Consider the following 27,597-nt stretch of genomic DNA (forward strand, 5'->3'; position numbering starts at 1 on the left):
CTGAGTCAAGGTGTGAAACTGGGTGTGGGTCCCAATCAGCCAGAGTTTCGGGTGAGTTCAATGTGAAACCTGGCCTCACCTTATCATGCGAATTCCTGAGATCAGATGGCCCAGGATGTGAGTTAAGGCGTCTGGGAAGGGATCTCAAAACTGGATTATAGATGGAAGAGAGTTGGTGTCGTAAACCACCGCCTCTGTTCAAAGATGGTCGCTCACAGTGGACATAGATGGCTTCTTTCACTCCTCTTTCAAACCATCTGTCCTCTCTGTCCAAAATGTGAACATTGGCATCCTAGAAAGAGTGTCCTTTATCCTTAAGATGCAGATGGACTGCTGAGTCTTGTCCTGTGGAGGTGGCTCTTCTATGTTGTGCCATGCGCTTGTGAAGTGGCTGTTTGGTCTCTCCAATGTAGAGGTCTGGGCATTCGTCGCTGCAACACGCTCAGACAAAAACTGGTTCACAAGCGCATGGCACAACATAGAAGAGCCACCTCCACAGGACAAGACTCAGCAGTCCATCTGCATCTTAAGGATAAAGGTCACTCTTTCGAGTGTCTAATTAGTTCCCAGAACTCAAAAAAATTGAGGAAACTCGTTGCCTCAAAAAAATTGAGTAAAGCTTAGCTAAAAATGACTAAATTAGGACAACTTATTTGAGTACTCTGTACAAGCTCATTTGTTCCCAGAACTCAAGAAAATTGGATCAAGGTTACGTAAGATGACCAAGTTAGGGCAACTTACTCATTTTGAGTACACTGTACAGCCTTGTTAGTTCCCAGAACTCAAAAAAATTAAGGAAATTCGTTGCCTCAAAAAAACTAAGTAAAGCTTACTTAAGATGACTGTTAGAACAACTTACACATTGCAAGTCTGCAGTATTAAGAATAACTTGATATTTCTGGCTGTACAATACTAATTGTTTACCTACTGACAAACATTTCAAGTTCAACTAAATGAAAAAACAATTTGTGGTAACCTGAATATGATTAAAAATAATTAACAAAACTTTTTGTAATGATGTTAAAATCAGCCCAACTTTTATTTTCAAGCACAACAAAGTATAACAGCCAACATACTGGACACTGTTCTGCTGAACAACAAACAATTATATTGCCATCACTGTTATAATCTTACAATGAACAAAGTCTCAGGTGTAATTATTCTGAAAATAAGTTTAGGCCTACCACAAGTTTGTTTTGTGCTTACATTACTTATATAATCAAAATAAAATATTTGTTGTTCTGTCACAAGTGCAGTCTCTGATTTAAACAACACATTTGTTTTTCATTCCAACACATGAGCTGGAATGTTGTAATATTTTAAGGATGGCTTGTTTCCAGTTCAGGCATTACTGCCTGAATGACTGTCATGGATCGAGGTGATCCAAATGTAGGTGCAGAAGAAAGTCTTTAACTTCCCTTAAGTACAGTGGCAGTGGATGTGGGTTGGAGATGCAATGAGCTTGAACCTGCAGCACAGGTCACAGATGGTGACCACACCATCTGTGACGGAGGTCTCATCTCTCCTGTTGTCCTGCAAGCAAGCCATCATATTTTTTGGAACATGAACTTAATTGCTTTCTTAAAACATTTTTTTCTGCATTTGGTATAAAACAGACTCCAATTTACACAATCTCAGGCTCCCTCCCCACCGGCGAGGTGACATTCAATGTCCCAATTGTCAGTCTGGATAGCCGTGACCACCACCCAACAAACAATAATGTCATGAAAGCATCATTTTAAAAAGGGCTATGCAAACATGGCCAATAACTTTCATTCTAATGATGTGCAAAATGATTGACCCTCTAAACTAAGTTTGGGGGATGTGATCTTTCAAGAAATGCAGACCAAACTGTTGTTGTTTGTTTACTTACACAGCATGTCTTGTAGAATTAACTGGAGTCACCAGCAACAGCCTAGTGCAGTCATATCTCAAGTCTAATAACAGAAGACAGGAAAAGATCAGTAAAGAAACAACTTCCCCAAACCAAAGCACAAATAAAACAATAAGTAAAACAGGCTGATCTAAAGTATGATTAAAGTCCAGCCTGATTAATATAAATGTCACTGACAGTTGCTAATATATTGGAAAACAAAAATACTTACCACTGAGTTGATGTCTTTCTGTCCAACAACAGGAGTGCTGGTCCCGAGCCTCAAAGACAGTAAGAAGCAAGCAGAGGGAGAAAAAACAGAACATTTTTCAGAAACCGATTTGATCCTTAATGGCTGTGCAATTATTGTAACATAGAGTTTGCTTATGTTGTTAAATAAAGGCTAGATTTGGCATTAATAGATGCCACAGATGTTCAAAAGCTGCCACAAAGCATGAAAAAAATGGACGTCTCTGAAAACGTCGGAGCATTTTTGCAAATATGTGATGTCTTGATAAATCGAGGAGATATTTGAACTTTACACAGCTACATTCTTGCCTGAAAATATCTTAAAAGTAAACTTCCAGCTTACTTAGTTTTTCTAAGTTAAGACAACTCAAATAAATTGAGTTTATCAGCATTTTTGCATAAAAAGTACTGGTAACTTATTTAAATCGAGTTCTAATAACAAATTGATAAAAATTGAGTTCAGCCTATTTAATATTTTTAATTAAACACAATATTACATTTTACAGTGTAGTAAAAACAATTACTATTTTATAGGACAGTTATTTTACAGTTTTTATGTGTTGTAAGAGACACAAACAGCATTGTGTCCTATAGGCAGTACTAAAGCTTCATTGTTTAAAGAGATGTTCTTGATGTAAGGGTCTAAGTTGTCTCCACCTGCTACGGCGGCTGAGATCCAGGACTCTTCTAAGGACGTTTCACGACACTGTGGTGGCATCTCTTATTTTTTCTGCTGTGGTCTGCTGGAGTGTTGGAATGGCAGAGAGGGACAGGGGGAAACTTAATAAACTGGTCAAGAGGGCTAAGTCTGTCCTGGACTGTCCGCTGAAGTCCATTGAGCGGGTTGGGGAGGAGAGCATGTTATCTAAGCTAACATCCATCATGGACAACACCATCCACCCCCTGCATGACACTGTATGAGTACTGAGCAGCTCATTCCGCAATAGACTTTTACACCCACAGTTTAGGAAAGAGCGCTACCGCAGGTCATTAGTAATAAACAGCCAGTGAGAGTGAGTGGATTTAAGAAAGTCAGTGACTCAGGTGTGTCGCTTGGTTTGTCATCTGTTTGTGAGACTGGAGGAGACGTAGAAATCCTTTGTTTTAAATCTTAGTTAGGAAGGTTCCTGTTTGAAAACAAGCACTTTTTGTGAGAAATGCAAGAAGTACATCTGCAGAAAGCACACAGTTACATTCTGTCCATCATGTGGACAAAATAGAAAATGTTGAGCATTGAGAAACTGAGAACGTTGGGCAAGTTCAAAAGAAATGTGTTTGTAAGAACGAAAAACCAAATTGTTCCTAAAATAGTTATGGAAAGTCTAACTGTTGTATGTCTGTGTTCTACATGTTTATCTAATGGAAAATAAAGTTGCTATTGTTTTATTGCAGTTTTTGGATAATTCTGAGTGGATTTACACAGTACGGGTCAAAATGACCTGCAACAAAATCAATGTCAATTGTTTGTTCTTCAACTTAATACAAGGGTTAATTTCCAAAACTTGCTTATGATCTTCAATTTGTAGCAGATCCACTATCACACAGCAGCTGGAGCAGTCTCCAATGGAGTCCACTGCTGCCACCTGTGGCCAAGTACCATAGCCTACTACTAGATTAATTTGTGACACATCTGCACCTGCTGCTATGATCACATTGAGTAGAGGCTGAGTGGCTGCACTAACCCCTGGTACATCCAGATCTACCCACAAACATGTTGACAGATACAATCCCGGCAATGTGGATTGTCAACACTGAAAACAATCAGTAAGCAAAGACAACAGGGATCATTTGTTTCTGTTTATGTAGCACCCACAACATTTGTAGTCGCCTTCTGCACAGGGGAAGTCCACACACACTGTGTGGTACCACTTTCCACAGAAGGTGCATTCAATCTGCAAGACTGAATGAGATTTTCAGAGTCATTGTCTGACTGTTTATTACTAATCACCCGCTGTACATTCACAGTAACTGCCATCTCCTTACAAATGATCATTAGGAGTAACCATACTGTATATAACAACCAACTCTACAATGTTTGTTCGCAGAGAAAAGACACAGGCAGACTACACTAACAACATGTGATGTTACAACACTAGTGAAATATTAGTGTCATTTCATTCTTTTCAAAGGTTTATTTGCATGACGCACAAACAGACACAATTGAAAGGTACAAATGTGCATGACACGAATTCAAATGTGGTGCAGATGTGTGTCACAGGTTGATCTGGCTGTAGGCTGTGGCACTTGGCCAGAGGTGGCGCTGGTTGACTCGACTCCATGTTAGTGCACAAAGTAAACAGCACGCTGTAGTTGTGAAGCAAAAACGCTGAATAGTTGGGTTGCGGTCACGTGGTTCTGATGACGTGCGGAGGCAGCGCGATTTTTGAGTGGAGGGCGGAAGTAAACATGGAGGACACTGTGGAGAGTCAGGAGAGCAGCTATTGTGCAACTTTAGACCCCGTTTCTCGGGAGAGATATAAACAGATAGTTAAAAAATATATCGGACGTGATCCGTATTCTTTGAAAATGTCCGAATACACCACAGAAGTAAAGGATTTGCCTACTATCGAGGCTGTGGATATCACCAACTACTTGGTCCTCCAGACTTCTTACTACACTAGGCAGCAAATGAAAGCTTTCAAGAGTCTGGAGGCGTACAATTTTTTTGTCAGCGGGTGGGTCCACAACCTTGGAACAAAACGTCTCCGTGATGGATACAGTTTGGTGTTTGCAAGGGTGAGTGTTTGTTCTTATATTGCTTTATCTTAAACACGCTAACAGTTAGCGGTAGCGGCTTTAACGTCAACAAACATGCCACATCCTTAGGACTTCGTTAGAGTGACAGTTGTTTGTTTCAAGGTAAACCATTCTCAGAGGTCTAACGAGACACCTCTGAAGACTTGGGTAATTGCAAAGGAGGATGGAGAAGTGATTGCAGCTCATTGCAATTGTATGGCAGGGTTAGTAGCCTAATTAAGTAGGATGTTATTGCAATGAGAACACACACACACACACACACACACACACACACACACATATACGCATAGGGCACTGCTAGCATTTTGCAGGTGTACTTCAGTAGTAGTGGGGAGAGAGTGTTTTCTTTTAGCTAAGAATTCATCAGCTAAGAATTTGTGTGATTGCCTTAGATCCCTCATGACACTCAGATGCATTTTTCAGATAGAGGGTAGAACTATTCAGTCATGTCATCACCTAGATAATGATTTCTCTATAGGCTGTTGAGAAAGAGTTAATGAATAAACATGTTACTTCAAATAAAGTGCCATTGCACATTAGTATTAGTAAGCTATGCATCATCAAAATGTACTGTAAATATTGCATTTCATGTTAAAAAGATTATGTGCTCTATTTCCAGACTATCAGAATCATGCTCGCACGTTGGAGCTGTTCTTTTTGCAGTTGAAGCTGGGGTGAAAATGAGAGCGACATGCACATCAGAGCAGTGCAAGTGGCTGATGCCATCTCATGTTAAAAAGGTAAGCCAAAAAGCAAAATGTAGGATAAAGAATGTTATATTGGGACTTCATGTGACAGTAGGATAAAATATCTTCCCCTATACTGCTACCTTGTCGTGGTGGGGAAGCTTGAGTGCCTCAATGACCCTGTAGGCTATACCGGCGGGGGCTTCAAGCTCCTGGTAGATCTAATCAAGCCGGGCAGGTTGCAGGTGAGGGGTCAGACAAAAGGCAGTACTTTAATAAATGAAGAGTTCTATTCCAAAACGCTATAACAGCATTTAAAAGCCATTTCCTTTTTCATGACTAACATAACCATGACTGCAGAACCGTATACTGTATATCACACCCTTCTCATGCATGCCTCAACACCCTAGCACTTGTTTTCTGCGCACACACACACCTGACTGCAGCACTTTATATATTCACATTTCTCATGCATTCCTCAATACTCACAACTCCTCACACCACATTTTCATCAACATGGAACTGCTTACTTTCCACTCCTTTTATAACCAGCACATGGCACCTCCATCCCCACCCAACATACACACACACACTTCACTGCCAACCAACCACTATACCCAGCCTAAAACACACATACTCACTCCACTGCCATCTCTGTTCAATTTCGAATATTTTTGGAAACGAATATATAGCGTTTTGGAAAAGAGCTTTTTAAATTTTAATGATCTTCTTTGGCTTAATTTTTCCAGATTCCTGCTTGCCCAGTAACTCTGATTGACTTCTCTTCAGCAAAGTCAAAAAAACGAAAGCTTGAGTGTTCCATTGATGGCTGCACAAGTACACAAAAGGTTGGGAAATCACTTCCATGCCCAAGAGTGCAGAGAGATTCAGAGACATACTGTAGGTTTTTTGAGAGTTTAAGCAAAAACTGTCCAAGGAGTGCAGCACTGATGTCTAGGGAACCTTACCACAAAGAATTTGTCCCCCAGTCTAGCATGCTTCCTAAAACTGTGCCTGAGTACAGAACACCAGAGACACTGCAGCTCCCCCGCAAAGACCTTGAAGAGCTATGCCTGGACTTCCAGCTTGAAGAGCTCACCCTGTCCCAAGTCCAGGCTGTAGAGAGGGCGACTCGAAGTCAGAGTGCAAGCAGTATTTGGTTTAGGCAAAGAGCTGGACGCGTAACTGCCTCTAAGCTGAAACAAGTTCTTAAGACCAACCCCCAGCAACCATCAAAGAGCTTGATCAAGGCCATATGCTATCCAGAGGCATATAGGTTCACCACAGCTGCTACAAGGTATTTAGGGTTTGATGTAGGGTAAGGCAGAGTTAAGATTTGGGGTATGAAACTGTCCATAACTGTAACTAAAAAAGTGTTATGAAGATGGAGGTTAGTTATAGGCTTATACGGCTAGGGTTATACAGGGTAAGAACTAAGTATAGTTTAGGGTAATGGCATATTGTATAATACATCACTTTACTGTTTTACACATCCAATACTAAGTAATAATTTCCTTTTCATGTTTGGCATGTGTACTGTTTATAGTTATGGATGCAAACATGAAGCACAAGCCAGAGGAGCATATGAGAAGCTTATGAGCCAGGAGCATGCAGGCTTCTCATGTATGGACAGCGGTCTCTGGCTGAACCCCAAGTGGCCATACATGGGGTCCTCCCCTGATGGGATAGTCACTTGTGACTGTCATGGAACTGGCATCTGCGAGATTAAGGTATTGACTCTGTTGTAGTCAAGGCCATAGGTGTGACATCTTTCCATAAGAATCAGTGAACTGAGTAAAAATGCAGGAAATACCTTTTCTAATTTCTAATCTATTGTTCAATTAAGATAAGATGAGGATTTATTGTCTGTGTCAAATAGACATTTGTTTTGGGCAATGAGAGATTATGATAACACAGACCACACCCATCATCTTTGCTTCTTCACTGTTTCATCAAATAAATCTTGATTGTTGTTCTCATCACTGTGATTTTAGTGCCCACACTCTCAGAAAGATGCGGTCAACCTGCGCATGCGTGCTGGGGAGAAGGGCTTCTGCCTCATCAGTGACGGGGATAATGTCACACTGGACCCAACTCATGACTACTACTCATGACTACTACTCATGACTACTACTATTACCAAATTCAGGCACAGCTTCACATTGCAAATGCAGAGTACTGTGACTTTGTTTTGTGGAACCGCAATGACATATTTGTTGAAAGGATTTTGCCTGACCTTGAGTTTTGGGATGATGCGATTCCTAAAGTTGAGTGTTTTTTTAGAAACAGTATACTCCCAGAAATACTGGGACAGCAAGTTACAAACATACATGTGTAATGTGATAAAAGGACGACAACATAATGACATTTTGAATATTGTTATGACCTGATGGTAGTCATTATGAGTTCTGGCTATTGTATTTGCTCTGACGTAGCATTAGAGCACAAATTGTCATTTAATTTTATTGTACATTTAATTGTGTCATTTAAGTGTTGTGTAACACTACACAATGATTAAATGCTATTGAGGCAGCATAATAATACATTGGTGGTTTATTTACAAGATTAGACTTTTAAACAAATAAACAAAATAGATTGCAATCCATCTCACAGTATAATACTGTACAAACTGCCAGCACAATATGACAGTTGGAGAAAAATATTTCATTTGAAAACATTTACAGACTAATCAGGAGTCAGGACTTAGGTACTACTATTACTCTACCCTGTTCTACTTATCACCAGAGCCAAGCAGCAGATACTGGACACTACTCTTCCTCTCCACCCCCTTCTGTGAGCCGTGACAGTGACAAGACATTTAATTTTTTTTAACTGATTGATTACCACCCACCCCCCTTACTCCAGTGGGACAACAGACTCGGAGAGATTTGATAAGGCACAACAAATTACCCCAATCTTGTCGATCAATGCATGTGTCTCACCTGGCTTTGTGGACATGTTCTCTATTGGCATAGCCCTGCTCTGCAGAATTTGATATTTCCTCCTGACTAAACCTATGACTCGCTCAACATGGATACGCAAATTGGCTATTTTCCTTGTCTCTGCCACTTCATAGGCTGACAGCTGTTTTCTCCCTTTAGTGAATGCCGGTGTCTGTAGTGAAGCACAGTAAAACCCCACATTATCGCCAATATTGAACCCACGATCTGCAAGGACAATATCTCCAGGTAACAAGTTCTTTAGGAGGCCACTCTCTATTGTGATCTGCTTATCGCTAACTCTCCCTCCCCAGGCAGAAGATATGTAAGTGACGTAGCCTTGGGGGGCAACACCAATCAAAAATTTTACAGTGTGATGGTGCTTGTAGTTGGACCAAGTTTGAGCTTGTGCAAGAAGATTAGATGGTCTCTCAATAAAGACTTCAAAGCAATCAACAATCACAGCCACTTTACATCCAAATGCCTGTCTGAAACTCAGTGGCATCGTAGCTTGAAGAACATGTCGCTCTGGCCACTCAATTAGGAACTCTAACCTTTTATGAAGTATGTCAATTACTTTATGCCAAACTCTAGAAGCAGTGGACAGAGAAATATTGAACCTGAAAGCTAAATCTTTCAGGGGCAGATTTAGTCTCAGCCTCAGCAAAACTAGTATGAATTGTTCAAATTTGGACAACAAAGACATAGGTCCCGAGGTGATATAGGGCTCGCACAGTTCAAAAATCTGAATTAAAACTAAGAAGTTGGGGAGCCCTGTGTAGAACTTTGTCTTGTCTTCATTTTTTTCAAAAGCCTCCTGGCTGAACTGTGTGTCCAGAGCCTTGCTCCGAAGATCAACCAGCTCTGCTGTGTTCTGTCTCAAAACATCCTCCATCTTCTCGATGTCATCCATCGTCAGCTCTGTCTGGCATCCAGCATCCGCACAGCCTGCAATATAACAGTGGGGGAGCATAATCAGCATAATAGAGGCAACCTCAATTTTTACTCATTTTCACTGTAGGAGTTTTTTAGTGGGCTATTAGAATCTGGTGTAATGTGTTTAATTCACTATGTTAATTTAATGTAATTATTTTTTTTAATCAACAAAAAAACATGTTGCGTCTAAACAAAAAAATATATTTATATGTTTCTCACCACAGAAACCTTACATTACGGATATCTTTACTTATCTGTGAAAGGAGACTGTCTGGAATCTGGCAATATAAGAACCATAGCAGTGTACAAAAACCTGTGGTGTGTGCCTGACGGTAATAAGTGCCACTTTTTCTTTTTTTCTGAATAAAATGGTATGGATTTACTCTGTGATTAAAAAATCACAAACATGTAATATGTAACTTGGACCATAATCATTACAGATAATGGCATCTTTTTCTCTTTGACATGATTCTTGTTTGTTTTACATCTGTCCACAATGGACGATCTGATTTCCTCGTGTCAGCATTGTTCCCACATCATCATAATTAATGTTGTTCCAGGTTCAACATTGCAAGTGACCAATCACCTTCTTGTGACGTCATCCCTTTGCGACTTCGAAATACCCGCCTTCGAGTATTTCGAAATACAAGTGAAGAAGCGAAAAACCGCCGCCTGTCCGCCGAATTTGAAGTCAATTTAGGATACTTTCCTTTAATAAACGGTAAGCATTATACATATGTTCCTCACTTGGCTTGCTGTTTGTTTGCTAGCGATAGGCTACTTGACAACAGCATTAGCTAACCAGTAGTGGTGTGCGGATCGATACTGAAATATCGATTCTTCCGATACCAGCAATTTTTGTTCTAGAATCGATTCTCATATTATAATATCGATATTTTAGTACTCTGGGGTAAATTTGTAGTTTTTCCATTAAAATGAATGCAGTGGAAAGAAACTATATCATTTGGATCTTCTAAATTTGAAGGAACTACTTCCTCTTACGCCTTTCATAGTCATATGCGAAATACGGCTGTATAAATGTGTCGCAGCCCCTGGCGTGCACACTCACAACAATGGCTGAGCGCAAACAGAGTCATGTGTGGATGCGTTTTACCTCCACAAACAGCCCAGACGCGGTTTGTGGTATATGTGGCAAGACAGTGGAGTGTTGTGGCAACACCACTGACATCGTCAAACACCTCGGAGTAAATCACATCACAGAATATGATGAGCTTATGTTGAGGCGAACTGAAGAGGAGGACGGGGACAGGTGCTGCTAGGGCGAGAAAGACGTCTCTCGCAGAGTGCTGCAGGCAGGCAACATGCTCAAATAGCGCACAACGTCAGTTTTTTTTTTTTTATATATGATTATTCTGCATTATTAAGCAATAAAAACAAGTTGTCTGATGTCCTCTAATCATTATGAAGCAATATGGTTATGTTATTATTACAATTACATAATACAATTATATATTGTATTATGAAATGCAATGAAACATTAAGTTTTTGTACAGAGTATCGGTATCGGATCAGTATCGCCGATACCACCCTGAATTTTACTTGGTATCGGATCGGAAAGGAAATCAGTGGTATCGCACATCACTACTAACCAGTGTTCTCTAGACCAGCGTTCCCCAACTTTTTGGGTGTTTCGTGGCCCGGGGGTTGGGTCAGGCAAAATTGCAGTAGCTTCCCTGATCATTTTACAAACATAAGTGAAGAGAATCTGGACTAAAAGGCCTAGACTTATGGTTGTGTGCTGAATCTATGAATCAAACTATCACCTGGAAACATAATTAACTGGTCCATAGCTGTGAAACTGGACATGAGTTCTTGATTCTATGGAGATTAACAGTAATCCAGAAATTTACAAATTTGTCCCAGGGACATCGCGTAAATGTTGTCCCTGGGACATCGCGTAAATGTTGTCCCTGAGACATCGCGTAAATGTTGTCCCTGAGACATCGCGTAAATGTTGTCCCTGGGACATCGCGTAAATGTTGTCCCTGGGACATCATGTAGAAGTTGCCCTGGGACATCGTGTAGATGTTGTCCCTGGGACATCATGTTAAAGTTGCCAGAGACATACCATATGAAAGTTTAGCTTCTTTTAGCCCCTGTTTGTTTTATATTATTTTATATATATATTTTTTTAATATTATATTTAATATTTACATTGTATTGCAAAAAACCCCAAAACAAGTTAAAATGAATTAATGAATATTGACTAATTAAACCTTCGTTATTTTTCCACCAGAAATGGACGACATAATTAGAAGAAGTGTTCTGAATGACGAAAAAAAAAGAACTGGAAAAGACACACAACTTTGTGTGCATGTGTCACAATGCCAGGAGGACCCATTCAGTGTTGTGTTAGAAAAATTGAACTCATTAACCCTTCATGGACATTATAAATGTTTAAATGTTGCCTCAGGTAAAGACAGGAAAAGAGACTATTACAAATTCAACTGCATCAGAGCTGGGGAAAAAAGTCGAAACAGCTACAGAGCAGTGGGCTGTAAGGCCTATGTTTCATTTAAAGTACTCAAATGTTGGAAAGACCACACAGTCATCGTGCAGCATACATATGATAAGCATGATGGGTATGATCCTTCGGACCCAAAAGACGCACATTTCAACAATATTTCCAGTGATTTGAGGAGGAAGATTGAGGAACTGCTTTCCCTTGGAACTAAGCCAGCCATCATACTAACCGAATGTCATAAATGGGCCAAAGAACATGGACACAGAGATCTTCACAACAGAGAGCATTTTGTCACACCACGTGACATTGACAGTGTTAGAACCTGCATGATGAGGAAGAAGCACTTTAACTGTGGAGACAGTCAAAGTGTACATACCTTACTTAATGGAAAACATCAAGAACATGTTCTCTTCTATCAACCATACACATCTGACCAAGAACTAATGATTGTTTTGCAGACACCTGTAATGAAATCAAACATGGAGAACTATGCAAAACAGTTAGTATTTGTTGACACCACGCACTGCGTTAACCAGTATTCATTTCCCTTATTCACACTTGTTGTAAGAGATGATCATGGGCATGGAGTCCCTGTGGCCTATGCTATTGTCAGCAACGAAAGTCAGAAAACCCTGGAAACTGTTCTTGGAATAGTTTGTGAGCATTTCCCAACTTCCCCGAGGTAAATAATACATTGACAGCTATTAATTTTGAAATAATTCCTTTTCAAAAAAATTATAACATGCCAGAATCTAATGCTATAGCTGCAGCATGGGCTGCAAAAAACTTTCCTTTCCAGTTGTTAAAGTTATTCCTATAGGCTGTATGCAGTATTTTATATATCTACTTGTGAGTTGAAATGTTTAATTTGGCATTGAAGTGGTGCTTTGAGATAGCAAAAACATTTTCATACTGTTTAATCTCAGTTAGTGTTTTCTTTTTTTCTGTAGAGCATTTATGGTTGACAAAGACTTTGCGGAAATAAATGCTTTGCAGAAGGTTTTTCCAGAGTCAGCTATCCTTCTATGCTGGTACCATGTCTTGCAGGTAAACCACATTGTTTTCTTTTCACGTTGTCTAAGATGCACCTGAAACACATTTTTACAACAGGGTCCTGTTGATATTCACCTACTCAGGTTAATGAATATAAAGGGATAAAATGTTGAGTGACTATGTCCATCCATTTAAGACCACAGTGCACTCATCTTCTGGTGGCTGCTTCCCAAAGCTCTTTTTGACATTTAAAAATATGTTTGCCTGGTTGATTTCTGTAATGCACAGGTCCTCTTGTCCAGTGAGTGACAAAGTTATTTTTGGACGTCAGCTTTCTTTTATGCTTTTTGTACAGCTGCTCCTCTGTCTCTCTCTCCAGATTAACTTTTTTTCTCTTACATTCACAGGCTGTTAATCGATGGCTTTCAAAATCAGAGTCCAGGGTCCATGGGCTTTCTAACACCCAAAAGAGAAATGAAATCATTTCTTTCTTTTGTAAGCTGAAAGCTTGCACATCTGTAAGTGTAATTTGTCTATTTCACATTTTGATTTCTTGATTACACTAAGAGCATAATAACTTTCAGTTGCTAAAAAAAGTTACAGAGAGATACAAAATAGATTTTTGAAACAATTTCTAAAACTGGCTTCTTATCTTGCTTATCAAAACAAGTACTTAAGCTGTGCAGACCATCATTGTGTCACCCACTGTGCAGTAGAACTTGTGAGTGGGATTCTTTCACAGACAGATGCTGAAACCAAATATGCTTATAGGTTTAGTGTTCCTTCTTAGCCATTGTAAGGGAAGAAATAATTGCTTCTTAATACAAAAACACGACATATTATTAATAACTTAAAATTCTTAATGTTATTCAATAAAAGGAAAAGGGCTTCAATACATAATATTAAAGATTTCAATAGGTCTGTTAAATGGATTGAAATATATTCTGTTGCATCCAATTCTCTTAGGAGGACGACTTTAAAGCCACATCAGCAGAGTTCTGCCAGACATTTAAGCAATACCCTTTGGTGTGCCAGTATTTTCAGAAGCACTGGGAAGGCATTGGCCACATGTGGTGTGACTACGGCCGTCGCTTCAGTCACGCTCGTTCTGAAACAAACAATGTGATTGAAAGGTATGATTTATTATTTTGACCTCATTCAATTGTATTGCTGAAAAAAAGATATTATGCTTTAATCCAAGAGGCTAAACTGAGTAGGTTCGTCATGTCATTGCCAGAACAGGTTTTAGGCAAATCCTTTAAATTCTAGCAGCGTTTTTTATGTTATCACAACAAAAAACAGAGTAGGTGGATTTGCCTAAATCAGCTAAACCGGCACAGAGCATTCCTTTATAAAAGACGTGCGCAATAGGTATTCCAATTTTTTAAAAAATAATACAGTCTTGATTAAAACTTTAAATTCCTTCAATTACAGTTACTAATCATTTCAAATAACTGTTTTTCAGATTTTTCCACCGCCTGAAATACCAGTTTTTATCTGGCTACAAGAATAGGCGTCTGGATGATCTGATTGAAGTGCTCCTAGGGAAGGCCGACTACTTCTCAGTCATAAAAACCCTGCAAGATGTGGGCCGCATGAAAAACAGGTTTGCTGACACCTTGTCTCAAGTTTCAGACTCTGCTTCAAGACTGATGGAAAGTGGTTGGGCTCTTAAAATTACAGTCAAGAACAGCCATGGAGTTAATGCATATCAAGTCCCATCTGAGTCAAGAGAAGACATGGTGTATGATGTCTGCCCTGTTGAGTCCTACTGCAACTGTACATATGGCTTACGAGGACTTCTTTGCAAGCATCTAGTGTTACTTGCAAAATTAGCAGAGGCTGACAATGACATCTATCCAAACATGGAAACAGACCTTGGTAAGAATTGCAGTGAAAGAAAGGCATTACTTTGTACACTGTGAGGACTTGAAAGTGATAAAAATGCCAAGTTTGTTTGGAAATCTGTGTTTTTTTGCATCGGCTGAAACACTTCAGTGCACTTGTTGTACGTTCTCTCACTATAACACATGTGCCTGCCTGAAGGTGGCTTGTAGCCATTTTAAACAAATGAAAAACTCTCTGAAAAGTCCTCTATCAACTTTGAATGACACTCCTGTAGTTGAAAGCACAGACAAAAAATGCACAGAAGATGCAGTTGGAAAACTAAATGCTGTTTTAGACACAGTTAAACAGTGGGCATTCATTCCAGAGGGTATTACTGCAATGATAGATGAACTGCATACAAATGTCTTAAAAACAAAACAAGTAGGCAAAAGTATATGCCAGTACGAAATAAAGACGACAGATAATGCACGCAAAATTAGGCCATTGTATTCTAGCAAGAAACGTTCGGCCAGCATCGACATTCCAACAGTCTGAAAATGAATGTGAACAGTCGATAACCACTGAAAGAGAGACATCCTCTGGAGAAAATGAAAACCTTTTGGAATACAAAACAAAAAAGAGAAGAGTTAAAGCTAAGTATATGCACAAGTAGACTTTTGTGTGACATTTCAAAGGGACTGCATCCATTACTTCTGTTTATTGAAACCTAAAGCTGAATAGCTGTCTTAACTTTCTGCCAAGGAACAGATGAAAAGAAATTGTTTGGTCTCTCAAGCAGTTGTTATTTATGTGTGTTATTCATTACTTTGGCTTGGTTGCTGTTTTTGATACAAATTCATCTGTGCCCATTGTAATATTTTCATATGTTACTATTTTTATATTGCTATGCATTATAAATAAAGGATTACTTATTACTATTAAAGGTCTGCATTTGTAATTGTTGGTATTATTTATAAAATATGCGCTCTTAAGTTTTTTGCTCCATAAAACGATACCTGTCACTTTTTGGACATAGAGTATCAGCTGTTGAGAATCCTGGCTTATACAAAATAGAAGTAAAAGGTTTCAACATCCAGCCTTTTTATGATTAAATACAAAGTGTAATAACAGAGTTATTGGGGTGTGATTTTGTTAATAGTTAGTCTTAAGTATAAGTTTAATAGTAATGAGTAAGAAAATATAGCCAGAATAATGGAATGAGACTAACACCTGACCTCACACTGAGATTTGGTATGAAGTGGCATGTTTGTGCTAATGCTGACATTGGGGCTCAGAGTTCCTCTGTGTGTATATATTTGTGAACGTTAACTTGGCTAATGTCCAAGGGTTTGACTGCTTTCCTGTTGGATTGTATCACAAAGAACAGGGATAAGAGCACCAGTGGCCGTGCACACCCTCATCTCTCTCCTTCACCCGATCATTAGTGTTGGAAACCGGCATTAGCTCAGAGTAGATTAGACTTCAGTATAGTGCAAGTGATTTGATTTTATGATTATTTGATTCAGTTTTTTCTGTGTTCAAGCTCAATTACTTTAATAAAATATGTTGAATTCAAACAAATAAATAAACAAATAAACTGTGGACATCACCCTTTTAAACCTTTCTGAAACAAGACAGGTAAAAACCAGTGTATAAAAGTTTACATAGGTATAAATAGCTCTAACACTTTACTCCAGCCTGGCGTCCACACATGTGGACATCACATTTTGGGTTATTTAGACCAAAATACTAAATCTTGATCAACAAGTGCCTGATATACAGTTATGAGGACATTATACTGCAACTGTTCTATCGCAATTTCAAATTAATGTCCTCATATGTGGCTCTCATTTTTCTCAGAAACAAAAATTAGGTAAAAAAAACAAAACCTGGTAATTCTTTCTTTTTACATTCATCGGGTTCCAATCGGCCCAAATATCAAAGAAATTAAAAATGCATGCCATGGAAGATTTCGGGTCTTAGGGGGTTAAAATGACCAGACCCCTCCGGCCTGTTTTCCAGGCCACTAAATTAAACCCAGTCAATTACCAATTGAACAGAATAAAAACCTACGAGGTCCACTAATAGTCCAAAAGTCCAAATCTTTAATAGAAAAGACAGGCAGAACTCAAACAAACAATAATCCAAACGAGGAGCATATATACACACTGGAAAGTAAATAATTATAAGTTATTAAATCAGACTAATTAAATACAGTAAAACTAATAAGGGAAGACGAACACACGGGAAATAAAAATAACAGTGTAAACATACCAAAACTCAAAATAAAACAGGAAAGCTACTACAAACCGAGTGTGACACAATTACATTCATATTGAAACATATGTGATACTTTTCTTTCTTTGTAGCATTTTTAAGATATGTGTTAGAACAGTCATTATGCTGTTTGGATTAGGAACCAATCATTTTTGCCAAATAGTTAACACAAACTTAGAACAACAATGAACAATTTTCAAGATTCTGATTTACAGAACAAACAAAAGTCACAAAATGTTAGAGATTTTCTACATTATACATTATAACCAAATCTCTATAATACAATATAATCAAGTGTGCTTTATATTCTAACCAAGTATGCCTTATATTTTGTGTGTTCATATATTTTCACATAACCAAGCTTATTGTTAAAGAGAACATAATGCATTCCTTACCTTAGTGTGTGATGTCAGATAAGCATGATATACTTCTGCATTGTTATTTTCAGTATGTGTGCAAGGTCAGATAAGCTGAGATAATGCCTGACCTCTCCCTTTTCAGTTAAAAGAGGAAGTACTATGTAACTTACTTTCACTATAAATAAAGAACCAAGCCTGCGCTCAGTGTGTGTGTCTTCTCAGAGACATTCACCCGTGCGCACGTTTTCTAATTACTCTCTGAGTCGGTCTGCAGTTGTCTCATTTCTCTTACTTGTGTTTGAACAAATGTCTACCCCTGACACAAAAGGTTTCATTATTTAAGAGACAAGATCAAGTTTTTCACACAGGAATGAAATGACAGAATCCAGTGCAGCGGGGCCAAAGGTGTGTGTCAGCAAACTGAAGGTTGAGGAATCAGTCAGCTCATGTTTAAGATTGTGTTGGATTTTGAGAAGAGTCTGTCTGTTATTAGAAAGTAAGATTAACAATGTTACACCAATAACCCAAATACAGGGAAATGACAAATAATACCAAAAAAGATACAACTTTCATATTGTTTTACTAACTTACTTTGTCATATCAGCACTTGAATGGTCGATGCCTTTACAGACCATGTCTGTTGTGACATCGCAGGCCGATCTTCCGGCAAACCCGAGGGCTAGCTCCCCAGCCTCCTCTTCACTCAGAACACTAAACACTGTTACTTTAGTTTTGGCCTTCTTAGGCCTGTCAAGAATCATTGCGGGCAGTTTGGCTTTACGGCCCTAAAAAAGAAAAAGTGCAAACACCAAAAGAGCAGAGAGAGACACACACACACAAACAAAGTTAAATGCTTTTGTTTACATGGTGTAATTGTGTATATGTTGCAGCAAATGCACAATTTCCAGCCACATTGTCACTTCATTGATAAGAGTAACCCGGATTTATTTCAGGTGACATCAAAATCACGAAATGTATACCTACCCCAATCAAACCTCTGAAAACATGAACTGACATGTTCTCTGCGTTGATTCTGCGCTTGATCTCGTCTTCTGTTATTGTGTAGGTTTTCTTTTTTGAGCTTGGTACAGATAAGCGACCATGCACTCTGTAAACTGTACTAGTTCCTTCTGAATCAGTTTGGAATTCTGTATCTGCATCGATCCTGTCAACATCATCAGCAGCAGCATTATCTGTACTCAGACTTGTGCCGTATACTTCTGCTTCTTTTTCGTTGTCTTCAGTCTGTGTACCTTCATCTCTTTCAGTCTGTGTACCTTCATCTCTGACTGTCAGTCTTCCTATCTCACTGTTACTTGTCGATTTGCTGCAGATGTTCTCTCCCTTAGGAACTTTTCCTTTGTCATTAGCTGCCTGATGCTTTCCCTGATGACATTCTTCACTGGCTACTTCTATTGCTCCTCCTGTATAGCCACCCACTATGCTGCACAACTCCTTTCCCTCTGCTGTGCTGCACTGTGCTGTTACATAAAGAAGAATGATATAAACAGCACTATATCAATTTAATTGTGAAGGGAAATCCCCACACTACGACACAGTTATGTCTAAAATAGTTTTGTGTAAAAACTGGATCTTGAAACGTCCACTTTAATTACACAGTCCTGGTGTGCAAAGGCAAAATTACGAAAAAAAATTTCACTTTAAACATTTTTGGACATTGTTTAGTTATATTGTGACTTACTCTCACAGAAGATACAGATGCCACAAACAGACTTTGAACAACGCATGTGCTTGTATGCACCACATTTCTGGCACTGCACCTGTGAATTAAAAAAAAAAAAAGAAGAAGAAATAAACAAACAAAAAACAAATGAACAAAGTCCATTAAATAAACAATCTATATGGCTAAGGACATGTCATAGTGTACCCGGTCTTTGGCTGCAATCACACACCAGCACTGACTGCACTTCCTAGTTCGATCTGCAAAATATAATTTGTTTAAGTACAAGTTACATTTTCCAATGTTAGAGAAAAAGAAGGCAGCTAATTTTATCTTTACCTATTGAGGAAAATAAGTAGTGGCAAAGTCGGGACCTGAGCTTTGTGATTTCAGTGTTGTACTCCTCCACTTGTGTTTTACCGTCAATGAGAGATTGGGCAAACTAATAATTGACGAAGAAGAAAAAAAAAAAAAAAAGAAAGAACAAACAGAGCAACCAAAGCAAAGCATTACTGCTGAAATGGTTCAATCTACAAAAAAAATTGAGATTTTACCATCCTGCCTCTAAGGCTTTAAAAACTGAATAGGCAAAAATGTAAACATTACTTATATAGGTTAAAGCTATAGTTTTCAGTACCATTATGACATGCACTCCACATGAGTTCCCATCCTGTTGATGTGGGTGGCTCACATGTGACAACATGTCCACTCTCCAGCGCAGCCTCTTGCTGAAGCAAATGAGCTGAGAGATCGCAGTTATTACAAATAAAAAGCATATAGAGAAATCAATAACCACGTTCGGTAATGATTTCAATTAAATTAAATATGTTATGTTAAATATGTTAATTAATTACCTCCAGTTTTTCAACACCGCACTTTTTCTGACCTCCGACTCGCCAAATGAATTCATATAGACTATGGTCCTCTTGGGTATGTCACAAAACTGTTTTGTAAAAAGATGGATATGGTAGGCTTGGGCCTTGAGCTTTCCTAATGAGGGACACTGAAAAGTATCATGCACTAGAGAGAGTGCAAAATCTGTGCAACTAACAAACAAGGTCCAGTGGCTGCCGTTTTCCAGACAGGCTCCAATCAATTTCTCATACATCTGAAAGATGTTTTTCTGGAAATAAAAATAATGTGACAAGTATGTTTTTCTGTCAAGAATGACACTGCAAAACTGCAAAAGCTTGTCAGGTGAGACTTGTAATTAATTCTGCAGATACACAAACATATAGAAAGTGTCATTTTTTGTTTACATTAATTAATTTCTATAGTGTGTACAAAACAAATCAAGACCACAGACTCAACACGCACCACTCAATTTTTGGTGTTCTTTATCAGTTGGCCAAGACAGAAATGTTTTAATCTGTGTGCATTGCTTTTGAACAAGTCTTTACACAGAAAAGGTTTCAGAAAGGTATTTTTCAGGTTCTTCTGACAAGGCTTCAATTTTGGAAAATGCTGTTTGTTTATAGTGGCAACTTATAAACCCTTTGTGATAAGAACATAGTTACCACAGTCCAAGTCATACCTTCAAAAAGTATGCACTTTGTGCTCTTGTGGACCCATCCAAAATTTTTCCAGTGATTTGGCTTGGTATTGGATAAATGTGAGGGAAATTCTATAAAAATAACATAAATACACCTATGTTTTCAAATACATTACAAAAAACGTAAACATGCTATGTCATTATGATCAAACAAGCTTTTCAACATACCTCACACTGCAAATAGATTAGGCCATCTATTACCTTATAAAACAAATAAATAAATACATATAAATAAAAACAGAACTAAGGAATACGATTCATTAAGTAAATTGTACAATAAAGTGTATTTAAAGCAGAATTTAACATTAGTTTTATGACAACATAAAAGGATTTTTATGTCAAGAGGTACCTCATCTGAAATGTTAGTCTGGTCAAACAGGGATTTCAAACTTGAAATACCAATAGAGTTTGGTCCAGCTACTCCCACAAGGTAATCTGTGAGAAAGCATATGCTGTAGTCAACAGATATCATTTTCTTTTTGCATGCTGCAACCATCATCCATTTCAGTCTTCTAGGAGCTTTGTCTGGTTGTAGTTCTTTTTTCTCCTCCTCTCCCCTCATCTATTAATTAAATTGTTTTCTGACCTTCCTAACTGTTTCCGACCTGTCTTCCCAATGTGATGTTTAAGCAATATATGTATGGTCAGAAGGGGGTGAAATTTTCATTGCAGTTGTACGTGTAACATTGCATGTGATAATAAAAGGCTTGATTGGTTGATTATTCAACATGAGTTGACATTTACCTGACATTGTGAAGGAGTCACAGTTTCTGTAAGGGTGTAAGAACATAACATGTGGATTTGTTACACTTCTTTTTCACAAGTTAATAGCAATCAATAATTTTCATTCCATTATTTACAAGCTATCACACGATGTCCCTGGGACAACATTTACACGATGTCCCTGGGACAACATTTACACGATGTCCCAGGGACAACATTTACACGATGTCCCAGGGACAACATCTACACGATGTCAGCACTTGAATGGTCGATGCCTTTACAGACCATGTCTGTTGTGACATCGCAGGCCGATCTTCCGGCAAACCCGAGGGCTAGCTCCCCAGCCTCCTCTTCACTCAGAACACTAAACACTGTTACTTTAGTTTTGGCCTTCTTAGGCCTGTCAAGAATCATTGCGGGCAGTTTGGCTTTACGGCCCTAAAAAAGAAAAAGTGCAAACACCAAAAGAGCAGAGAGAGACACACACACGCGCACAAAGTTAAATGCTTTTGTTTACATGGTGTAATTGTGTATATGTTGCAGCAAATGCACAATTTCCAGCCACATTGTCACTTCATTGATAAGAGTAACCCGGATTTATTTCAGGTGACATCAAAATCACGAAATGTATACCTACCCCAATCAAACCTCTGAAAACATGAACTGACATGTTCTCTGCGTTGATTCTGCGCTTGATCTCGTCTTCTGTTATTGTGTAGGTTTTCTTTTTTGAGCTTGGTACAGATAAGCGACCATGCACTCTGTAAACTGTACTAGTTCCTTCTGAATCAGTTTGGAATTCTGTATCTGCATCGATCCTGTCAACATCATCAGCAGCAGCATTATCTGTACTCAGACTTGTGCCGTATACTTCTGCTTCTTTTTCGTTGTCTTCAGTCTGTGTACCTTCATCTCTTTCAGTCTGTGTACCTTCATCTCTGACTGTCAGTCTTCCTATCTCACTGTTACTTGTCGATTTGCTGCAGATGTTCTCTCCCTTAGGAACTTTTCCTTTGTCATTAGCTGCCTGATGCTTTCCCTGATGACATTCTTCACTGGCTACTTCTATTGCTCCTCCTGTATAGCCACCCACTATGCTGCACAACTCCTTTCCCTCTGCTGTGCTGCACTGTGCTGTTACATAAAGAAGAATGATATAAACAGCACTATATCAATTTAATTGTGAAGGGAAATCCCCACACTACGACACAGTTATGTCTAAAATAGTTTTGTGTAAAAACTGGATCTTGAAACGTCCACTTTAATTACACAGTCCTGGTGTGCAAAGGCAAAATTACGAAAAAAAATTTCACTTTAAACATTTTTGGACATTGTTTAGTTATATTGTGACTTACTCTCACAGAAGATACAGATGCCACAAACAGACTTTGAACAACGCATGTGCTTGTATGCACCACATTTCTGGCACTGCACCTGTGAATTAAAAAAAAAAAAAAGAAGAAGAAATAAACAAACAAAAAACAAATGAACAAAGTCCATTAAATAAACAATCTATATGGCTAAGGACATGTCATAGTGTACCCGGTCTTTGGCTGCAATCACACACCAGCACTGACTGCACTTCCTAGTTCGATCTGCAAAATATAATTTGTTTAAGTACAAGTTACATTTTCCAATGTTAGAGAAAAAGAAGGCAGCTAATTTTATCTTTACCTATTGAGGAAAATAAGTAGTGGCAAAGTCGGGACCTGAGCTTTGTGATTTCAGTGTTGTACTCCTCCACTTGTGTTTTACCGTCAATGAGAGATTGGGCAAACTAATAATTGACGAAGAAGAAAAAAAAAAAAAAAAAAAAAAGAACAAAAAGAATTAGATTAACAAAGAAATGTTTGTTTGTTTTTAACCCCCCCCCCCCCCCCCCCCGAGAAGAGAAAAAAAAAAAAAAACAGAGCAACCAAAGCAAAGCATTACTGCTGAAATGGTTCAATCTACAAAAAAAATTGAGATTTTACCATCCTGCCTCTAAGGCTTTAAAAACTGAATAGGCAAAAATGTAAACATTACTTATATAGGTTAAAGCTATAGTTTTCAGTACCATTATGACATGCACTCCACATGAGTTCCCATCCTGTTGATGTGGGTGGCTCACATGTGACAACATGTCCACTCTCCAGCGCAGCCTCTTGCTGAAGCAAATGAGCTGAGAGATCGCAGTTATTACAAATAAAAAGCATATAGAGAAATCAATAACCACGTTCGGTAATGATTTCAATTAACTTAAATATGTTATGTTAAATATGTTAATTAATTACCTCCAGTTTTTCAACACCGCACTTTTTCTGACCTCCGACTCGCCAAATGAATTCATATAGACTATGGTCCTCTTGGGTATGTCACAAAACTGTTTTGTAAAAAGATGGATATGGTAGGCTTGGGCCTTGAGCTTTCCTAATGAGGGACACTGAAAAGTATCATGCACTAGAGAGAGTGCAAAATCTGTGCAACTAACAAACAAGGTCCAGTGGCTGCCGTTTTCCAGACAGGCTCCAATCAATTTCTCATACATCTGAAAGATGTTTTTCTGGAAATAAAAATAATGTGACAAGTATGTTTTTCTGTCAAGAATGACACTGCAAAACTGCAAAAGCTTGTCAGGTGAGACTTGTAATTAATTCTGCAGATACACAAACATATAGAAAGTGTCATTTTTGGTTTACATTAATTAATTTCTATAGTGTGTACAAAACAAATCAAGACCACAGACTCAACACGCACCACTCAATTTTTGGTGTTCTTTATCAGTTGGCCAAGACAGAAATGTTTTAATCTGTGTGCATTGCTTTTGAACAAGTCTTTACACAGAAAAGGTTTCAGAAAGGTATTTTTCAGGTTCTTCTGACAAGGCTTCAATTTTGGAAAATGCTGTTTGTTTATAGTGGCAACTTATAAACCCTTTGTGATAAGAACATAGTTACCACAGTCCAAGTCATACCTTCAAAAAGTATGCACTTTGTGCTCTTGTGGACCCATCCAAAATTTTTCCAGTGATTTGGCTTGGTATTGGATAAATGTGAGGGAAATTCTATAAAAATAACATAAATACACCTATGTTTTCAAATAAATTACAAAAACGTAAACATGCTATGTCATTATGATCAAACAAGCTTTTCAACATACCTCACACTGCAAATAGATTAGGCCATCTATTACCTTATAAAACAAATAAATAAATACATATAAATAAAAACAGAACTAAGGAATACGATTCATTAAGTAAATTGTACAATAAAGTGTATTTAAAGCAGAATTTAACATTAGTTTTATGACAACATAAAAGGATTTTTATGTCAAGAGGTACCTCATCTGAAATGTTAGTCTGGTCAAACAGGGATTTCAAACTTGAAATACCAATAGAGTTTGGTCCAGCTACTCCCACAAGGTAATCTGTGAGAAAGCATATGCTGTAGTCAACAGATATCATTTTCTTTTTGCATGCTGCAACCATCATCCATTTCAGTCTTCTAGGAGCTTTGTCTGGTTGTAGTTCTTTTTTCTCCTCCTCTCCCCTCATCTATTAATTAAATTGTTTTCTGACCTTCCTAACTGTTTCCGACCTGTCTTCCCAATGTGATGTTTAAGCAATATATGTATGGTCAGAAGGGGGTGAAATTTTCATTGCAGTTGTACGTGTAACATTGCATGTGATAATAAAAGGCTTGATTGGTTGATTATTCAACATGAGTTGACATTTACCTGACATTGTGAAGGAGTCACAGTTTCTGTAAGGGTGTAAGAACATAACATGTGGATTTGTTACACTTCTTTTTCACAAGTTAATAACAATCAATAATTTTCATTCCATTATTTACAAGCTATCACACGATGTCCCTGGGACAACATTTACACGATGTCCCAGGGACAACATTTACACGATGTCCCAGGGACAACATCTACACGATGTCCCAGGGCAACTTCTACATGATGTCCCAGGGACAACATTTACACAATGTCCCAGGGACAACATTTACGCGATGTCCCTGGGACAACATTTACGCGATGTACCAGGACAAATTTGTAAATTTCTGGATTACTGTTAATCTCCATAGAATCAAGAACTCATGTCCAGTTTCACAGCTATGGACCAGTTAATTATGTTTCCAGGTGATAGTTTGATTCATAGATTCAGCACACAACCATAAGTCTAGGCCTTTTAGTCCAGATTCTCTTCACTTATGTTTGTAAAATGATCAGGGAAGCTACTGCAATTTTGCCTGACCCAACCCCCGGGCCACGAAACACCCAAAAAGTTGGGGAACGCTGGTCTAGAGAACACTGGTTAGCTAATGCTGTCGTCAAGTAGCCTATCGCTAGCAAACAAACAGCAAGCCAAGTGAGGAACATATGTATAATGCTTACCGTTTATTAAAGGAAAGTATCCTAAATTGACTTCAAATTCGGCGGACAGGCGGCGGTTTTTCGCTTCTTCACTTGTATTTCGAAATAATCGAAGGCGGGTATTTCGAAGTCGCAAAGGAATGACGTCACAAGAAGGTGATTGGTCACTTGCAATGTTGAACCTGGAACAACATTAATTATGATGATGTGGGAACAATGCTGACACGAGGAAATCAGATCGTCCGGCTCTTCCACATGTTGCTTCAGGACAGTCAAATCTGAGGGTGACAAACAAAAATATTACAATATAAGGCATATACAATCAAAAATCAACCACAACAAAGCTACCATTTACGCACATAGGCACATACGTAAATTGTATGCTTTGATTAAATTATACTTTCTCCCAGGAGAACAGATGGTTATTTTGTATTTTATTATGGTAATATACAATTTACATACCACAAGGTGTGAGTGTCACATAGTGTGTTAGGTCTGAGCAGTCACGCAGCTTCTTGGATGATTCTGTTTCCAGGATGTCTGAAATGCATGTGATAAATCCAACTTACTGTTGAGCCATGAAAGCAGCATTTTGTGATTGTTACCACAGGATATTAGACAAATTAAAAAAGGTTTATTTAAGAGTAACTGTAGAAATCAAATCCCACAAAATCTATCAGAGCATATATTTACTTACCTTCAGCTGTATAGATGACAAAACACACCTCTTTGACTCCTGCAAGTTCAGGAAAGACATCCTCATCCACCTCTATACCCTGCTCATCTGTGACTTTCAGTGCTGCATTTTCTGGTATGAGAAACTTCTGCTGCACTGAAGTAAAATCATCACTTAGTTAATAACAACATTATCATTTCCTCTTTAATGACTTGGTACAAACCATGTATAACTTACCTGCACTCATAAAATCTGTGAAGCTGACTTCTTCCAATTTGACATATTTCTTTGTCTCTCTGTGTTTTACTTTTATCAACATCTTGGCCACCTATGGAAAAAACCTTTACTAATATGAAACATAACATGTGGAAGAAGAAGAGGCTGTTTATGATAACTTTATGTGAACTGTGTATAACGTAATCCATAAACACTTTCTAACATTGAGCTAGCCTGTCCACACTAGCTACTGCTTAAAATCTATTTAGCTAGGCTAGGTTTAGCAGACAATGTGACCGCATGTTTGCCACGTCCTTGTCTTTTCAGGTGTGGCGAGTGGCGACAGGGTTGTGTGCATATCTGTGAAGCAGGACTAACTAACTTATGTTAATGGTACCTTGATATCTCATTAATGCAGGCTGCACCTCTCTTTGGTTAAATACGGCCATTACCATGAGTCTAAACATAATATTACTGTAGTTAGCTAACGTTAAATGAAACATTAGTGTTAAAAAAAAAGAAATACAAATGAACGTTTTCATTGACAACGTGAAATGTGTATCTTCAAATACAGTAAGATAAGTTAGTTAGCTAACTTTTGACTAATGTTAGCCTAGCTGCTATCAATGAATCAGCGTAACATGCAGAAAACACGTGTAGTGCTAGTTAGTTAACTTTATATTTTACTTATGCATCCATGTAACTGAATATATATATATAAATAACATTACTACACTCACAGAAAATTCCAAAATAAATAAAGTATTTTTACCTCCTACATGTCGGAGTCCAAGAGACAAGCACATATAGACAGGGTAATGGTCGACAGACAAACAACACCAGCAATGTGTTGAATTAGACTCCTTAGCACTCAGTGAATGAACACCTAAATATTACACCGCTTGAGAGTACTCCCCAACACTAACTGTAGTATAAGGTGAAAAATAAACTCCTGGAATGTAACTCTTGTGCACTTTTATGCCTTACTCCAAAATATTTAACTCCAGAGATT

The 27,597-nt window shown here is 38.3% G+C and overlaps 5 protein-coding genes and 1 long non-coding RNA gene across 12 annotated transcripts; 2 read left to right on the top strand and 4 right to left on the bottom strand.

Moving 5' to 3' along the window:
* Nucleotides 1-1,093: 1,093 nt before the first annotated feature.
* On the bottom strand, nt 1,094-2,283 carry LOC146555372 (uncharacterized). Its single transcript, XR_014889100.1, has 3 exons — nt 2,106-2,283; nt 1,874-1,937; nt 1,094-1,533 (listed from the first exon to the last, which is right to left on the bottom strand). It is a non-coding gene; the product is annotated as an uncharacterized LOC146555372 (long non-coding RNA).
* Nucleotides 2,284-4,456: 2,173 nt separating this feature from the next.
* Nucleotides 4,457-7,679, top strand: LOC146555373 (uncharacterized). Its single transcript, XM_085252844.1, has 5 exons — nt 4,457-5,082; nt 5,499-5,619; nt 6,315-6,862; nt 7,112-7,295; nt 7,560-7,679. Exons 1-5 carry the CDS (start codon nt 5,075-5,077, stop codon nt 7,677-7,679), a joined length of 981 nt encoding a protein of 326 aa, XP_085108970.1. The 5' UTR covers nt 4,457-5,074.
* Nucleotides 7,680-8,133: 454 nt separating this feature from the next.
* On the bottom strand, nt 8,134-9,917 carry LOC146555374 (uncharacterized). Its single transcript, XM_085252774.1, has one exon. The coding sequence runs from the start codon at nt 9,484-9,486 to the stop codon at nt 8,422-8,424; it is 1,065 nt and encodes a 354-aa protein (XP_085108900.1). The 5' UTR covers nt 9,487-9,917; the 3' UTR covers nt 8,134-8,421.
* A 1,757-nt stretch (nt 9,918-11,674) lies between these two features.
* Nucleotides 11,675-15,692, top strand: LOC146555375 (uncharacterized). Of its 2 annotated transcripts, none has more exons than XM_085250826.1 (5): nt 11,675-12,607; nt 12,876-12,972; nt 13,326-13,436; nt 13,885-14,051; nt 14,384-15,692. In XM_085250826.1, the coding sequence occupies exons 1-5, from the start codon at nt 11,700-11,702 to the stop codon at nt 14,841-14,843; spliced, it is 1,743 nt and encodes a 580-aa protein (XP_085106952.1). In that variant the 5' UTR covers nt 11,675-11,699; the 3' UTR covers nt 14,844-15,692. The 2 variants fall into 2 exon arrangements, with proteins under 2 accessions (XP_085106952.1, XP_085106953.1); XM_085250827.1 differs by lacking the exon at nt 11,675-12,607 and adding an exon at nt 12,683-12,774.
* Nucleotides 15,693-16,827: 1,135 nt separating this feature from the next.
* LOC146555376 (uncharacterized) lies at nt 16,828-21,438 on the bottom strand. Its single transcript, XM_085250840.1, has 10 exons — nt 20,964-21,438; nt 20,783-20,815; nt 20,597-20,686; nt 20,114-20,185; nt 19,402-19,504; nt 19,270-19,322; nt 19,084-19,162; nt 18,366-18,862; nt 17,973-18,166; nt 16,828-17,864 (listed from the first exon to the last, which is right to left on the bottom strand). The coding sequence occupies exons 1-10, from the start codon at nt 21,174-21,176 to the stop codon at nt 17,720-17,722; spliced, it is 1,479 nt and encodes a 492-aa protein (XP_085106966.1). The 5' UTR covers nt 21,177-21,438; the 3' UTR covers nt 16,828-17,719.
* LOC146555377 (uncharacterized) lies at nt 20,597-25,825 on the bottom strand. 6 transcript variants are annotated; one of them, XM_085250848.1, is made up of 13 exons: nt 25,715-25,825; nt 25,052-25,077; nt 24,657-24,742; nt 24,476-24,508; nt 24,291-24,380; nt 23,808-23,879; nt 23,012-23,114; nt 22,880-22,932; nt 22,693-22,771; nt 21,975-22,471; nt 21,623-21,775; nt 21,359-21,384; nt 20,597-21,049 (listed from the first exon to the last, which is right to left on the bottom strand). In XM_085250848.1, the coding sequence occupies exons 2-12, from the start codon at nt 25,056-25,058 to the stop codon at nt 21,376-21,378; spliced, it is 1,182 nt and encodes a 393-aa protein (XP_085106974.1). In that variant the 5' UTR covers nt 25,059-25,077; nt 25,715-25,825; the 3' UTR covers nt 20,597-21,049; nt 21,359-21,375. The 6 variants fall into 6 exon arrangements, with proteins under 6 accessions (XP_085106974.1, XP_085106973.1, XP_085106972.1 ...); XM_085250847.1 differs by lacking the exon at nt 25,715-25,825 and having other exon boundaries at nt 25,052-25,195; XM_085250846.1 differs by lacking the exon at nt 25,715-25,825 and having other exon boundaries at nt 24,657-25,184.
* Nucleotides 25,826-27,597: the final 1,772 nt, after the last annotated feature.

This window comes from Mchenga conophoros, linkage group LG17 (assembly GCF_057382185.1).
Source record: "Mchenga conophoros isolate Kocher_MC1m ecotype Shallow Benthic linkage group LG17, M_conophoros_male_GT1.1, whole genome shotgun sequence".
NCBI lineage: Eukaryota > Metazoa > Chordata > Actinopteri > Cichliformes > Cichlidae > Mchenga > Mchenga conophoros.